Raw genomic sequence first — 16,419 nt, 5'->3', positions numbered from 1 at the left:
CCACTGAAAAAAAAGAAAAAAAAAAGTTAAATCAACTGGTGCCAGAAAGTTAAACAGATTTGTAAATTACTTGTATTTAAAAATCTTAATCCTTCCAGTACTTATCAGCTGCTATATGCTCCATAGGAAGTTCTTTTTTTATTTATTTTCTTTTCTGTCTGACCACAGTGCTCTCTGCTGACACCTTTGTCCGTTTTAGGAACTGTCCAGAGCAAGATAGGATAGGTTTGCTATGGGGATTTGCTTCTACTCTGGACAGTTTATAAAATGGACAGAGGTGTCAGCAGAGAGCACTGTGGTCAGACAGAAAGGAAATTCAAAAAGAAAAGAACTTCCTGCGGAGCATACAGCATCTGATAAGTACTGGAAGGATTAAGATTTTTAAATAGAAGTAATTTACAAATCTGTTTAACTTTCTGGCACCAGTTGATTTAAAAAAAAATGTTTTCCAGTGGAGTACCCCTTTAAAGGGAACATCTGATCTGGAGACACCAGAGCTCATATCATGGTATGTGAATCCCTATAGCTCCAGTATAACATAATAGAAAAAGGAGGGTGCCGGTGTACAATAATATATACACTCACTGGTCACTAGTTATACCATTTCAATTGCTTGTTAACACAAAAAGCTAAATCAGCCAATCAAATGGCAGCAACTCAATACATTTAGGCATGTAGACGTGGTCAAGACAACATACTGAAGTTCAAACCGAGCATCAGAATGGGAAAGAAAGGGTATTTTAGTGAGATGGTTGTTGGAGCCAGACGGCTGGTGTATTTTTAGAAAATATTGATCTACTGGGATTTTCACCCACAACCATCTCTAGGATTTATAGAGAATGGTCCAAAAAGAGAAAATATCCAGTGAGCGACAGTTTTTTGGATGAAAATGCCTTGTTTATGTTAACGCAGAATGGGCAGACTGGTTGGAGATAACCGAAAGGCAACAGTAGCTCAAAAGAACCACTTGTTACAACCAAAAGGTATGCAGAATACCATTTCTGACCGCACAACCGTGACGCAGATGGGCTACAGCAGCATATGATCACACCGGGTGCCACTCCTGTCAGCTCAGAACAGAAAACTGAGGCTACAATTCGCACAAGATCACCAAAATTGGACAATGGAAGACTGAAAGAACGTTGCCTGGCCTGAGGAGTTTCAATTCCTGCTGTGACATTCAGATGGCAGAGCCAGAATTTAGTGTAAACAATATAGAAGCATGGATCTATCAGTGGGTCAGGCTGGTAGTGATGGTGGTGTAATGGTGTGGGGGGGGGGGGGGGGGGGAGGTGGGGAGACATTTTCCTGGCACACTTTGGGCCCCTTAGCACCAACTGATCATCATTTAGGGTTGTCACTGTTCAGGCCGTCTGCATTAGGCTGAATTTACACCACATTTTTGCAATACACTTCCCGAATCAGGTTTTCAATGAAAAATTGATTCCTCAAAACTGTACCCAACTGTATCAAAACGTATGTGCAAATTTTAACCCGTATACAGTTTGAGAAATGATGTACGGTTGCATCCGTTCTTTAAGAAAAAAAACTTATACATTTTTCACATTTTTCACGCCATTATGAATAAAGTTACACTTGTTTGATTGAAATTTCAAGAAAAAAACTGTGCAAAGTCAAAAAAAACATATGGTGCAAACTGGATGGAATGATACGCACGGTTCCCATTGACTCCCATGTTAAAACATTTTTTTTTAAAAGCATAATGGTTTCAATACGGTTTTTCATCGGACCAAAAACTGTGATAGGCTACGGTTTTGGGTACGAGAAAAAAAAAAGACGGACAAAACCGTGCAACTGGATGCATTGTTTGCCATACTGTAGAGCGAGAGAGAGAGAGAGAGCGCGAGAGAGGCGCCCCAGATGAGAGCGAGAGATAGAGAGAGGCGCCCCAGATGAGAGAGAGAGATAGAGAGAGGCGCCCCAGATGAGAGAGAGAGAGAGAGAGGCGCCCCAGATGAGAGAGAGAGAGAGAGAGAGGCGCCCCAGATGAGAGAGAGAGAGAGGCGCCCCAGATGAGAGAGAGAGAGAGAGAGAGAGAGAGAGAGAGAGAGAGAGAGAGGCGCCCCAGATGAGAGAGAGAGAGAGAGAGAGAGGCGCCCCAGATGAGAGAGGCGCCCCAGATGAGAGAGGGAGAGAGGCGCCCCAGATGAGAGAGGGGGAGAGAGAGAGAGGCGCCCCAGATGAGAGAGGGAGAGAGAGAGAGAGAGAGGCGCCCCAGATGAGAGAGGGAGAGAGAGAGAGGCGCCCCAGATGAGAGAGAGAGAGGCACCCCAGATGAGAGAGAGAGAGGCGCCCCAGATGAGAGAGAGAGAGGCGCCCCAGATGAGAGAGAGAGAGGCGCCCCAGATGAGAGAGAGAGAGAGAGAGAGGTGCCCCAGATGAGAGAGAGAGAGGCGCCCCAGATGAGAGAGATAGAGAGAGGCGCCCCAGATGAGAGAGAGAGAGGCGCCCCAGATGAGAGAGAGAGAGGCGCCCCAGATGAGAGAGAGAGAGGCGCCCCAGATGAGAGAGAGAGAGTCTCCCCAGATGAAAGAGAGAGAGTCTCCCCAGATGAAAGAGAGAGAGTCTCCCCAGATGAAAGAGAGAGAGTCTCCCCAGATGAAAGAGAGAGAGTCTCCCCAGATGAAAGAGAGAGAGTCTCCCCAGATGAAAGAGAGAGAGTCTCCCCAGATGAAAGAGAGAGAGTCTCCCCAGATTAAAGAGAGAGAGTCTCCCCAGATTAAAGAGAGAGAGTCTCCCCAGATGAAAGAGAGAGAGTCTCCCCAGATGAAAGAGAGAGAGTCTCCCCAGATGAAAGAGAGAGAGTCTCCCCAGATGAAAGAGAGAGAGTCTCCCCAGATGAAAGAGAGAGAGTCTCCCCAGATGAAAGAGAGAGAGTCTCCCCAGATGAAAGAGAGAGAGTCTCCCCAGATGAAAGAGAGAGAGTCTCCCCAGATTAAAGAGAGAGAGTCTCCCCAGATTAAAGAGAGAGAGTCTCCCCAGATTAAAGAGAGAGAGTCTCCCCAGATTAAAGAGAGAGTCTCCCCAGATTAAAGAGAGAGTCTCCCCAGATTAAAGAGAGAGTCTCCCCAGATGAAATAGAGAGAGGCGCCCCAGATGAAAGAGAGAGAGGCGCCCCAGATGAAAGAGAGAGAGGCGCCCCAGATGAAAGAGAGAGAGGTGCCCCAGATGAAAGAGAGAGAGGCGCCCCAGATGAAAGAGAGAGAGGCGCCCCAGATGAAAGAGAGAGAGGCGCCCCAGATGAAAAAGAGAGGCGCCCCAGATGAAAAAGAGAGGCGCCCCAGATGAAAAAGAGAGGCGCCCCAGATGAAAAAGAGATTGTCTCCCCAGATGAAATAGAGAGGCGCCCCAGATGAAATAGAGAGAGAGGCACCCCAGATGAAAGATAGAGAGGCGCCCCAGATGAGAGAGAGAGTCTCTCTCTAAGAGCATTTAAAGCACTAAAGTATGGTGTGAGGACATCTCTGTATAGACTGTATGAAAATGTTGTGGCTTTGAGGTGCATCACTTTAGTGGGTGCCAGGCTGTAGAGTGACGGCGATAAACAATACTTTGTTTCACTTCACCTCAGTTTAGAAACATCACATGTCAGAGTTACAAGTCCTGCAGGAAACATATAAAAGAAATTCTGTGTTTGGCAGAACGGAGCAGGAAGACATGAAGCGAGCTGATAAAACACATTCTGTTCTCCCACATCTCATCAAATAACAGATGGAGACACAGGGAAAAGGTAATCCAAGCTGTTACTACACGAATAGTCTGCTTAGATGGTTGGCCCAGTGGTCCAGAAAACACGGATATACCTGCTGCCCTGTTCTTTTTCTGCTGCTTTCCCTGTGTACAGCGGATGTGATCTCCATTGTCTTTTGCCTTTCAGTCATCCCTCCTTTGCACCACAGGTAGAGGGGAAATGTACTGTTGTCACTTTTCACATGTAACCACTATTGTGCAAGTATTCACACATTACATTTATGCTCCCGCTGATGGCTGCAGAAACTGGAGGTTACTGGCATCTGTCAGAAACCATTGTATCAGCAGACACTGGCATCTTTTAGATGGAGCAAGAGGAGACTGGTATCTAAGAGACCACTGGACTGGAGGAGACTGGTATCTAAGAGACCACTGGACTGGAGGAGACTGGTATCTAAGAGACCACTGGACTGGAGGAGACTGGTATCTAAGAGACCACTGGACTGGAGGAGACTGGTATCTAAGAGACCACTGGACTGGAGGAGACTGGTATCTAAGAGACCACTGGACTGGAGGAGACTGGTATCTAAGAGACCACTGGACTGGAGGAGACTGGTATCTAAGAGACCACTGGACTGGAGGAGACTGGTATCTAAGAGACCACTGGACTGGAGGAGACTGGTATCTAAGAGACCACTGGACTGGAGGAGACTGGTATCTAAGAGACCACTGGACTGGAGGAGACTGGTATCTAAGAGACCACTGGACTGGAGGAGACTGGTATCTAAGAGACCACTGGACTGGAGGAGACTGGTATCTAAGAGAACACTCGACTGGAGGAGACTGGTATCTAAGAGACCACTGGACTGGAGGAGACTGGTATCTAAGAGAACACTGGACTGGAGGAGACTGGTATTTAAGAGACCACTGGACTGGAGGAGACTGGGGTCAGAGTGACCACTAGACTGGAAGAGTCTGGCATCTAAGAGACCACTGAAATGGAGAGGATTGGTATCTGATAGATGCCAGTTGCCTATGGTCCTGTGGTCTCTAATAGACCACTGGACTGGAAAAGACTGGTACCAGATAGAGATGACCAGATTAAAGGCAACTGGCATCTAAAAGGCAACATCTAAGAGACCACTTGACTGGAGGAGACTGGTATCTGGGAAAGACCACTAGACTGGAGGCAACTGGCATATAAGCAACCACTGGACTGGAGGAGACTGGTATCTGATTGTGACCACTGGAAAGTAAGAAACTAGGAAATTGACAGTGACCACCATATTTTATTTATTTATTTTTTGCTGTTTTATTTAAAAAAAAAGAAAATTTGGGCCTTGAGACAGGATTTGAAAATCTATTCTGAAGTATATTGTAGTGCATTGGGGACGTTGATAGACCCCATTATAAATGAATGGGTCCATCAAGGCATGGTTTAGACCTATCATAGGTCGGATCATGATGCCAGTGTGAACATTGTGTAAATGGATGCAGACCCTAGAGCCAGACTACTGCAGCCACACACTATCAAAGCTCTGGCACTACATTCTAACAAATAGGTGGGCATAAAGTATTTTCTTTTATGAAGAATTAGGAAACAGACCTCTTGGCTGAGATAAGCAGCTGAAGGGTAAGAGGTGATTTTATGTGCAGGATGTGAAGCAGCAGAAAGTTACTGAGGAAATGACATCACAAACATATGATTTCCTGAGCGCCGGCTAAATCATAGATTAACGCACAAAGATTATTTTTCTGACTTTGGGCAGAAGGATGTTAGAGTGTAATAGTCAGAACAAAGTTTCCCCGTTTGGCCTTGTAGAAATTACATCTTATAAAAAGAACTGTTCATCCACGAGCTAAGGGAAGGGTATTCTCTAACATCCAGAGTATACAACACAAAGGTATCTAATGTGTGACGCAGGATATCAAGGCGCTAAGGACCCGATATGTGATGTCATGAATTGTGGTGGGTGAGCTGGGGCAACCACAGGTTGCAGAAGCTTCATTTTTTGCCTGCTGTTGAATTCCCTTATATTGTAATATGTATGGCCCAACAACACATCATTGTGTAAGGCTGGATTCACACTACATTTTGACGATACAGTCACCGGGTCTGGCAGTTTTCACTCCCCCCAGCTGGATCCGGTGACCGTATAGTCAAAACATATTACAATATAAGGGTATTCATAGTGCTGGCTGGTATACCGGTTCATACCAAATACCGGTGCATTATTTTTTTTTTTTATGATGTGAATTTTTCATTTACCGCAATACCGGTGAGTGTACACCCTGTTGGGGACGGCCTCCGCCCGCTCCCTTCCTATAACGCAGGCGGATTGGGCCCGGCACCTAGCAACGGCCGGGACCCATGGCTAATAGCGCGTGGCCGCTATTAACCTTTTTAGATCCCCCTGGACCACCAGGGATGGGATAAAGGCATCTTTAATCGCGCTGTCAGCTTTCACAGCGGCGATCTACAGAGTTAATAGCCGGCCGCGGCGATCGCCGCATTTTGGCCATTAACACTGGCCCCCAGCTATAGGAATCAGCTGGGTGCTGGCTGGTAAGACATGGGCTCGAGTTGGGAGCCCGCGCTATATCCCGTTAAAGGCACATGGACGAGTATAGACGTCAATGGTCGTTACCAGGTTAATCAAAAGGTCTTTATTAGTTTTAGTTTTTGCATTTTAGTTTTTTCCTCGCCCTATAATAGCCATACAGTTATGGCCGTAAATGTTGGCACCCCTGAAATCTTTCAAGAAAATTAAGTATTTCTCACAGAAAAGGATTGCAGTGACACATGTTTTGCTATACACATGTTTATTCCCTTTGTGTGTATTGGAACTAAACCAAAAAAGGAGGGGAAAAAAAAGCAAATTGGACATAATGTCACACCAAACTGGGCATACTACTTGGGTGGTAATATTTATATTTATTTCCAGGCATTGGCAAAATATTGAAGAGGAACAAATATAGGAACAATAAGAGATCTCACATCAGAACTTCCATAGACATCAACAGGAAACAACTTAAGAACCAACTCTAGCATACTTCTAGTCCTACAGGATACTAAACCAAGCTGTAATCCACTACATGTGAGATCTGTCCAGCCTTGGCGCGGAGAATCTTAGCACAGCTGACTAGAACCTGTCTCTTAAAGGCCACATAACTCCGTCCATGTTATGTTTAATGATTAATCTGAAGATTAACTTTTCTGAATAGAAGCCATTGTCTGGGGAACATACAGCACTGTACAGGAGGATTCCGACTCAAAGGCGTAAAAATCCATTTCGCTCATTGTTATCATCCAGGAAAACAAACACGTTCCATTCCTAAGGTTCCTGAATGTTTGACTAGGACTGGCTTTCCATTTACTAAAGCTCACGTGATGGGCCAAGCCTGATCTGTATACGTCCCCTCTGAGCTCTGTACAGCGTTAATCTTGGGACCTCTAGATTCATAAAAAAAGGGAGACTTTTTTTTTGCACTTTTCCTACGTTAAAATGGACTATCCAGTCATATGCTATATGACACAGCAAAGTAATCGGGGGGGCTGCCTACTGCCCCAACTTTACAAGTTGGAAAAGGAAATCATATTGGGGGAGATTTATCAAAACCTGTGCAAAAGAAAAGTTGCCCAGTTGCCCATAGCAACCAATCAGATCCCTTCTTTCATTTGTTAAAAATGAAAGAAGGAATCTGATTGGTTGCTATGGGCAACTAGACCTTTCCCCTAGACAGGTTTTGATAAATCTCCCCCATTGTCCACGCATTACATACACTACATTGACTAAAGTATTGGGACACCTACTACTTCAGGAGCTTTAGAATGATGATGTATGATCGCAGGGGTCCCGCCGCTGTGGACTCCCCACGATCTCGGCACAGCCCCCGGCATTCTATGCCAGGTGCTGCCTCAGAGACAGGGATGTGATGTCACGGCCACGTCCGCTAGAGACGTCAAACCACGCCCCTCCATTCATGTCTATGGGAGGGGGAGTGACGGTAGTCACGCCCCCTCCCATAGACATGAATGGAGGGGGCGTAACCGTGATGTCACATCCCAGTCTCTGAGACAGGACCTGGCACAGAATACCGGGGGCTGCACTGAGATTTGCTTTACACTGTTCCATCTTACACTTGGCATTGTGATTGGTGATGTAAGGCTGGCATGACGCTGCTGAGCCAAGGGCACCCATGCCATGTAGCTCCCAGTGCACAGGTTTGCGCTGATTTCAATGCCATATGAGGTTTGGTCTCTGCAGTTACAGAATGAGAAGAACCCTGGGGACTTTATATAATATGCACCTCAACACTCCGCGACCCAGCTCTGTGACTTCATGTGGTCTCCACTTCAATCGCTGTGGTTTCTGAACACTTCCATTTTAAAGGAGTACTCTAGTGCAGAGTATTCCTGCTCAGTCCTGCCCAGGCTGCAAAATAAATGAAAATAAACCATCACTCACCTTCCTGGGTTCCCGCGGAGCGCCACTACAGCTGATCGGTCCTCCGGTCCATCCTCTTCAAACTTCCGTGTGAACAAAGCATCACATGGCGCTCAGCCTATCATGGGCCGAGGCTGAACATCGCGGTGGCCGGCGATAGGCTGAGCGCCATGTGACGCTTCGTTCCCACGGAAGTATGAAGGAGATTGAGCGGAGGACCGATCAGCTGTAGTGGGGCTCCGCGGGAAGCCAGGAAGGTGAGTGATGGTTTATTTTTATTTTTTTTGCAGCCTTGCAGCCCGGGCAGGAATACTCGGCACCAGAGTACTCCTTTAAATAATAGCACATCACAGGGAATGGTGGAAGATCTAGGAGGGAAGAAATTTCTGGAACTGACTTGCTGCAACGTTGTCTACTATTACATATCCATACTGGAGTTCAGCGCTTTAGAATTACCCATTCATTCAAAAATGTTTATAAAGGGCGACTGCATCAAAGGAGCTTATGGATTATTATTATTTTTATTTATTTTTTTAACGATTCTTACTATTGAGTAGAGAGACTGTGCTATTATAACAAAAAAGGGGTGTTTCTTACACACGTATAAAACACAGCACTTAAAAGGGGTACTCCCCTTTTTACTGAACTGGTGCCAGAAAGATAAACAGATTTGTAAATTACTTCTATTAAAAAATCTTTACCCTTCCAGTACTTCTTAGCAGCTGCATGCTAACAGAGGAAATTCTTTTCTTTTTGAATAACTTTTTTGTCTTGACCACAGTGCTCTCTGCTGACAACTCAGGAACTGTCCAGAGCAGGAGAAAATCCCCATAGCAAACCTATGATACTCTGGACAGTTCCTGACACGGACAGAAGTGTCAGCAGAGAGCACTGTGGACAAGACAAAAAAATTAATTTAAAGAGAAAAGAATTTCCTCTTTAGCATACAGCTGATAATAAGTACTGAAAGGATTAAGATTTTTAAATAGAAGTAATTTACAAATCTGTTTAACTTTCTGGCACCAGTTCATTTAAAAAAAAAAAGTTTTCCACTGGAGTTCCCCTTTAAACTGTCCTGAAATTTGTATTGTATGTCAGATATGTGATCCCAGATCTATGCCTCTCGACTAATAATGTAAACATTTTATATTCAAGAACAGAAAAATACCTTTAGAAATTGGATTATTATTAGTTATTACAGACTTCTGGCCACCATCACTTCAGCGGCTCCAGTGGAAACAAACGCCCCATTCTTTAGATGACACCGTATGAGTACAAAAAAGGTAAAAGGCATGTAAACTGGTAGCAGAAGCCGAATGCATCTTACCTGTCACGTGCAGCTGTAAACCTTCATGACTATTTCTATTAGCCGGCCCTGGTGAGGCTGTGGCCATGTCAGGTTACAGGTCAGGCCTAAAAAACACAATGTAAGGATAGTTACAATACTGACAGGGCGAAGCTCAGTGCAAAATCAGTCATGGGTGACCGTGTCAAAGTACAGAAGTAATAGCAAAGTACAGCAGCATGGAGGAATAGAAAGAATTATTCTAACCTGGACAGACAGTCCACCTCTAACAATACAGTAGGAGGACAAGTAAAATCAACCTGAGGACCTGAGAAGGTCACCAACCTAGACCTATAAAAACCACCTGCAGCAAATACTGGAGCTATGAATGGGCGGAAAGGAACATATAGCGTGGAAGACCAGGTTATGTGACAATGGACATATAGGCTGTATATATGTATTACTAAAAACTAGGGATCGACTGATATCGATTTTTTAGGGCCGATACCGATAATCTGTGGACTTTAACCCCTTAAGGACCAGACCAATTTTATTTTTCGTTTATTTTCGTTTTTTCCTCCCCGTTTTCTAAAAATCATTACTCTCTTATATTTCCATCCACAGACCCATATGAGGGCTTGTTTTTTGCGTCACCAATTGTACTTTGTAATTACATCACTTATTTTACCATAAAATGTACCGCGCAACCAAACAAAAATTATTTATGTGGGAAAATTGAAAAGAAAACCGCAATTTAGCAAATTTTGGAAGGTTTTGTTTTCACACTGTACACTTTCCGGTAAAAATGACATGTTTTCTTTATTCTGTGGGTCAATACGATTAAAATGATACCCATGATTATATGATTTTCTATAATTGTACCGCTTAAAAAAAATCTCAAACCATTTTAACAAATTTAGTATGTTTGAAATTGCCCTATTTTGACCACCTATAACTTTCAAATTTTTCCGTATATGGGGCGATATGAGGGCTAATTTTTTGCACCATGATCTGTAGTTTTTATCAGTACCACTTTAGCTTAGGTTTTACTTTTTATAAAAAAAAATTTTTTAATAAAATGTGACAAAAAAGCAATTTTGGTTTATTTTTTTTATTTTTTTTGACGTTTACGCTGTTCACCGTACGGGATAATTTACAATATATTTTAATAGTTCATACTTTTACGCACGCGGCGATACCAAATATGTGTATTAATTATTTTTTTTACGCTTTTTGGGGGGTAAAATGGGGAAAAACGGACGTTTTACTTTTTATTGGGGGAGGGGATTTTTCTAATGTTTTTACTTTTTTATTTTACATTTTTTTACTTTTATTTTTTTATTATTTTAATTTTTTTACACTTTTTATGTCCCCATAGGGGACTATTCATTGCAATCAGTTGACTGCTAATGCTGTGCAGTGCTATGTATAGGACATAGCACTGATCAGTATTATCGGTGATCTTCTGCTCTGCACTGCTCGATCTCAGACCAGAGCAGAAGACCCCAGGTGAGGGGACCTCCGGCTGTTATGTTGGATGATCGGATCCCCGCGGCAGCGCTGCGGGCGATCCGATCGTCCATTCAAACTACCGCACTGCCGCAGATGCCGTGATCTGTATTGATCACGGCATCGGAGGGGTTAATGGCGGACATGGATGTCCGCCATTACTGGCTGGTCCCTGGCTGCTGATATCAGCCGGGACCTGCTGGGCATGACGCGAGCACTGCTCCGGTGCTCACAATCATGTCGGCGCGTAAATGTACGTCATGGTGCGCTAAGTACCACGTCACCATGACGTACATTTACGTCCATTGTCGTTAAGGAGTTAAGGCCGATAATTTATACCGATATTTCGGTATAAGTTATTCGCTATTTCAGCACCACCACCCTCTTCTCTATCCCTGCCTGTCCTGGGGTCCTCCTGAGTCCAACCACCGCTGCTGGCCCCCCCCCCCCGCCTATCCTCTGGCCAGAGACCGCCGCCCGCTTCTCTCCCCCTGCCGGTCCTTAGTCCAACCACCACCGCTGCCCCATTGCCTCCCCCATCCCCGGTTTTATAATTACTAGGGATGTAAGAAAAAAATCGATTCCCGCGATTTTTCACTTGCCGATACTGAATCGATTCAAAATATTTTTGAATCGATTCTTTTAGTGATGTGGAATTTGTATCTCCTGATGCACAGAAAGCATGTCCCGGGCATCAGGAGATACAAGTTCCACATTTTGTCAGCCGGATCTGACACGGCAGCGGCGCTCTGGATGTATGGAGCAGGCTCCGACTCGTGCCCGGATACTGATTTCAGTATCCGGGGGCCGCTGATGCTTCACCGCCGCTAGTATCCAGCATGCGGTGCTCTGCAGTGAGTATGGAGCGGGCTCCCGACTCGTGCCCGCTCCATACTCTGCAGCCCCCGGCTGTTCTCAGTAGCCGGGGGCCGCCGCTAATAGCCAGCATGCGGCGATCGCCGCGGCTGTCTATTAACCCTTTAGATCGCCGCTGTCAAAGCTGACAGCGGCGTCTAAAGGGACATGTGTATGCTCTCCGTGACTCTGTCATTGATAGAGCCAGGCTGGACCAGGCTCTGTCAATGGATCGCAGATAAATGGAGTTCAATAGAACTCTATTCATCTGTCTGAGAAATCTAATGATTCCTAAAAGACTAATAAAGTGTACAAAAAAAAAAAAAGTTTTAATAAAAGTGTAAAAGACATTGTTTTTTAGACAGAATGGGGATATATCGCGATGTATCGTCACCTAGACGGTATCGCGATATATCGGGATATATCGAATCGCCACACTGGTATCGCGATTCGAATCGAATCGCCAAATTCTTGGCGATTCACACCCCTAATAATTACCTGTTCCCAGGGTCCGCGCTACTTCTGGCTCCAGCGGCGTCCTGAGCTGTCACTGTGCGCACTGACGGTGACGTTGTGTTGAGTACATCACACATCATTGCGCAGCGCACAGCGTAATGCAGGATGAAACAGGAGCCAGAAGTAGTGCGGACCCCAGACCCCGGGAACAGGTAATTATAAAGCCGTGGATGGGGGAGGCAATGGGGCAACAGCGGTGGCGGTCTCGTGGGGGGTGTGGTGGATAATGATCGGATTATCGGGGGGCATTATCGGATTATCGGCAAGGTAATTGCCGATACCGGCCAAAATCGTGAATATCGGCCAAACCGAAAATCGGTCGATCCCTACTAAACAGTGGAGGATCCCATAAAGGCAAGGCAGGAAAACATCTCCCAAAGGGTTTGATAGAGGGAGGGATAAAGATGGAATTTTTTATAATGATGTCTCCATTTAAAATTGTACTCCACTGTCCAACGTTCAGAAGTAAATGTTCTGAACGCTGTTTTTGCTCAGCGGGTGTTGGCCATGCCCATCGTGACATCACAGACACACTCCCTCAATGCAAGTCTATGGGAGGGGGCGTCACGCCCCTCCCATAGACTTGCATTGAGGGGGCATGGCCGACCCCCGCAGCGCGAACAGCGTACGGAACATTTACTTTCGAACGTTGGCCAGTGGAGTACCCCTTTAAAGTTAGCCAAACACATAAGAATAACGTAGGACACAGAAGCTAGTAAGCCGTATGCCATAACTTGTTAGACAGGAGAATCTTGAGGGGATTGACTGCTTAACCTGAACAGGGCCTCACTTATCCATGGACAATTTTTGGAACTGCTGCTCACCCCATTTAAAGTCAATTAAAATTATTGAACCTTTTTTTTTTTTAAGTCAATGCTGCAACACCAGACTTTGCCCATAGGCAAGATTGGTGCTGTCCCTGCAACAAATAAAAAATGTTTTTTTCTAAATACTAAACATCCTATTTAGAGAGATACAAGCTCAAGATCATTTGAAGGGGTTAATGGGCTTCAAAATGATCATCGGGCAGGGACAGAACAGATAAAGAACAAAACAAAGAATTCTAATACACCCTAGCTCTTCTCCTAAACTGCTGGGTAGAAATTCAGGATCTGAAGGCTGGGCTCCCCACCTACTCACAGAATCTGAAGGCTGGGCTCCTCACCTATCACCTATTCACAGGATCTGATGGCTGGGCTCCCCACCTACTCACAGGACCTGATGGCTGGGCTCCCCACCTATCACCTATTCATAGGATCTGATGGCTGGGCTCCCCACCTACTCACAGGATCTTATGGCTGGGCTCTCCGCCTATTTACATGATCTCATGGCTGGGCTCCCCACCTATTCACAGGAACTGAAGGCTGGGCTCCCCACCTATTCACAGGAACTGAAGGCTGGGCTCCCCACCTACTCACAGGATCTGATGATTGGGCTCCCCACCTACTCACAGGATCTGATGGCTGGGCTCCCCACATATTCACAGGATCTGATGGCTGGGCTCCCCACCTATCACCTATTCTTAGGATCTGATGGCTGGGCTCTCTACCTATTTATATGATCTCATGGCTGGGCTCCCCACCTATTCACAGGATCTGATGGCTGGGCTCCTCACCTATCACCTATTCACAGGATCTGATGGTTGGGCTCCTCACCTATCACCCACTCACAGGATCTGATGGCTGGGCTCCCCACCTTCTCACAGGATCTGATGGCTGGCTCCCCACCTATTCACAGGATCTGATGGCTGGGCTCCTCACCTATCACCTATTCACAGGATCTGATGGCTGGGCTCCCCACCTATCACCTATTCATAGGATCTCATGGCTGGGCTCCCCACCTATTCACAGAATCTGAAGGCTGGGCTCCCCACCTATTCACAGAATCTGAAGGCTGAGCTCCCCACCTATTCACAGAATCTCATGGCTGGGCTGCCCACCTATTCAGAGAATCTGAAGGCGGGGCTCCCCACCTATTCAAAGAATCTGAAGGCTGGGCTCCCCACCTATTCACAGAATCTGAAGGCTGGGCTCCCCACCTATTCACAGAATCTGAAGGCTGGGCTCCCCATCTATTCACAGAATCTGAAGGCTGGGCTCCTCATCTATTCACAGAATCTGAAGGCTGGGCTTCCCACCTAGTCACAGGATCTGATGCCTGGGCTCCCCACCTAGTCACAGGATCTGATGCCTGGGCTCCCCACCTACTCACAGGATCTGATGCCTGGGCTCCCCACCTACTCACAGGATCTCATGGCTGGGCTCTCGACCTATCACCTATTCACAGGATCTGATGGCTGGGCTCCCCAGAACCTTTTTGCCGGACCACCCTTTAATGTCTATGGGACTTTCAAACTGTAGAACAGCCAGGTCGTCTGTTTTCAGATTCCTGACCACCTCTGGCAGTCATAAGTCACTAAGATTAGTGTGGACCCCAAAAGTGATACCCAAATCATTTAGCTATCTATGGCATATTCGTTTTTGATTTTTTAAGCAAAAGCCAGGAGTGGGTGGAAAGATTAGTAAAAGTGTCAAAGAATGGGCAATGCTAATGTGGTATCCCCTCCATCCTTACTACACACTCCTTGGAAGGAGTCCCACTATACTTGTACATCCCTCGGTAGAGATGACAATGGCCCTCTTAGTATTACGGTGATGTCACTATGCGTGTGTATGCACAAGTAGGACGAATAAGAACACATTGCATAACCATAAAAATCAGAGGGGATGGAGGGCTCGGGGTGACTGCTCCACAGTAACAAACACGCAGTTGTTATGAAGTGTTACCAGCCTATTTATAACTTTTCTCTGTGAGACAAGCTCATATTCTGGCACTAGTACTGAGATCATATTTATAGCTTGTAGGGGGACGACGGCCTTCATCAAACCCATTTATAAATGAGTTAGCATTACAGGGCCGGCACATTTTCGATGACGGAGCTAAACCTTACAGTCAGCAGAATTTTTTCTGCGCCGGACAGTATTTGTGTATCTCAGGGGGCTTCACACGCCAATTGTCTGATTAGGCAGTTAGTAGGGGACTTTATGTTGGCCTCTGTGCTAAAATACATACAGCATGCCAAATGATGTAACTCTCCCCAAGGGGTGAAAGGAAGCACATGAGAGGGATAGTGTGACTTGCTTTGCTTTTTGGGAGTCCTGGAACACATCCAGCGATCCTGCTCCACTAGCTGACAGTCAGCAGGCCACAATCTGATGACAGGAAAGTGAATGGTGAATCCACATAGTGTGAGAATACGAGCGCCAATCAAGCTACTCCACTCACAGCAACCGTAGGTTAATACATTATACTGATTAACAGAGTAAATGCAGCCTTCGTTAAAGAGTTACTGTCATTTAGAACAACTTTTGGTGTCAAAAGTTTAGGTCGCTATTTAGAACAGTTGTGATCGCAAATTACAGCAGGGTGAAGTGCGTGGCAGTGTCTACATGCCTCATCCCCCTGCCATCACTCAACCCTGACCCTTTCACTGCATAAGTCTATGGCAGTGTTTTCCAACCAGTGTGCCTCCAGCTGTTGCAAATTTGTCCTTTGCTGCGCCAAAATCTAATGCATGTTTAAATGCCAACATTTATGAAATAGATGCACCAGTTTCATTTTATTAGATTTTTTTTATTTAGCAGTTATTCTGGGCATACGTCATGGCTTTTATTCTGTGCACGCGTTCATAGCTTTTACATCATACATACATTCATAACCTTTATATTATGTACACATTCCTAGCACTGATGTCATGCATATGTTCAAAGCATTTACTCTGTGTTATGTTATAGCTTTATTGTGCACATCTCATAACATTTGTGCTGTGCTTATGTTTATAGCATTTATCCTGTGCACACGGTTATAGCGTTTTATCCTGTGCACACGGTTATAGCGTTTTATCCTGTGCACACGGTTATAGCATGCAGCATTCTGTGCACACGGTTATAGCGTTTTATCCTGTGCACACGGTTATAGCATGCAGCATTGTGTGCACACGGTTATAGCGTTTTATTCTGTACATGTTATAAGATTAGTCTGTGGATGTTTTAGCATTTAGTTTGTGCATTAATTCAGTTATAGCATTTACTCGGT

General features: G+C 45.4%; 1 protein-coding gene across 3 annotated transcripts in view; it reads right to left on the bottom strand.

The window, feature by feature from the left end:
* Window positions 1–16,419, bottom strand: part of WWP1 (WW domain containing E3 ubiquitin protein ligase 1) — a 133,824-nt gene that overhangs the window by 83,028 nt on the left and 34,377 nt on the right. For all 3 annotated transcript variants that reach the window (XM_056522277.1, XM_056522279.1, XM_056522278.1), the window contains exon 2: window positions 9,487–9,572. In XM_056522277.1, coding sequence (XP_056378252.1) covers window positions 9,487–9,553 — 67 coding nt within the window. In that variant the 5' untranslated portion in view covers window positions 9,554–9,572. The remainder of the gene's footprint in view (window positions 1–9,486; window positions 9,573–16,419) is intronic.

The sequence above is a fragment of the Hyla sarda genome, chromosome 5 (genome assembly GCF_029499605.1).
Source record: "Hyla sarda isolate aHylSar1 chromosome 5, aHylSar1.hap1, whole genome shotgun sequence".
NCBI classification, from domain to species: Eukaryota; Metazoa; Chordata; class Amphibia; order Anura; family Hylidae; genus Hyla; species Hyla sarda.
This window is presented reverse-complemented; position numbering and strand designations above follow the sequence as displayed.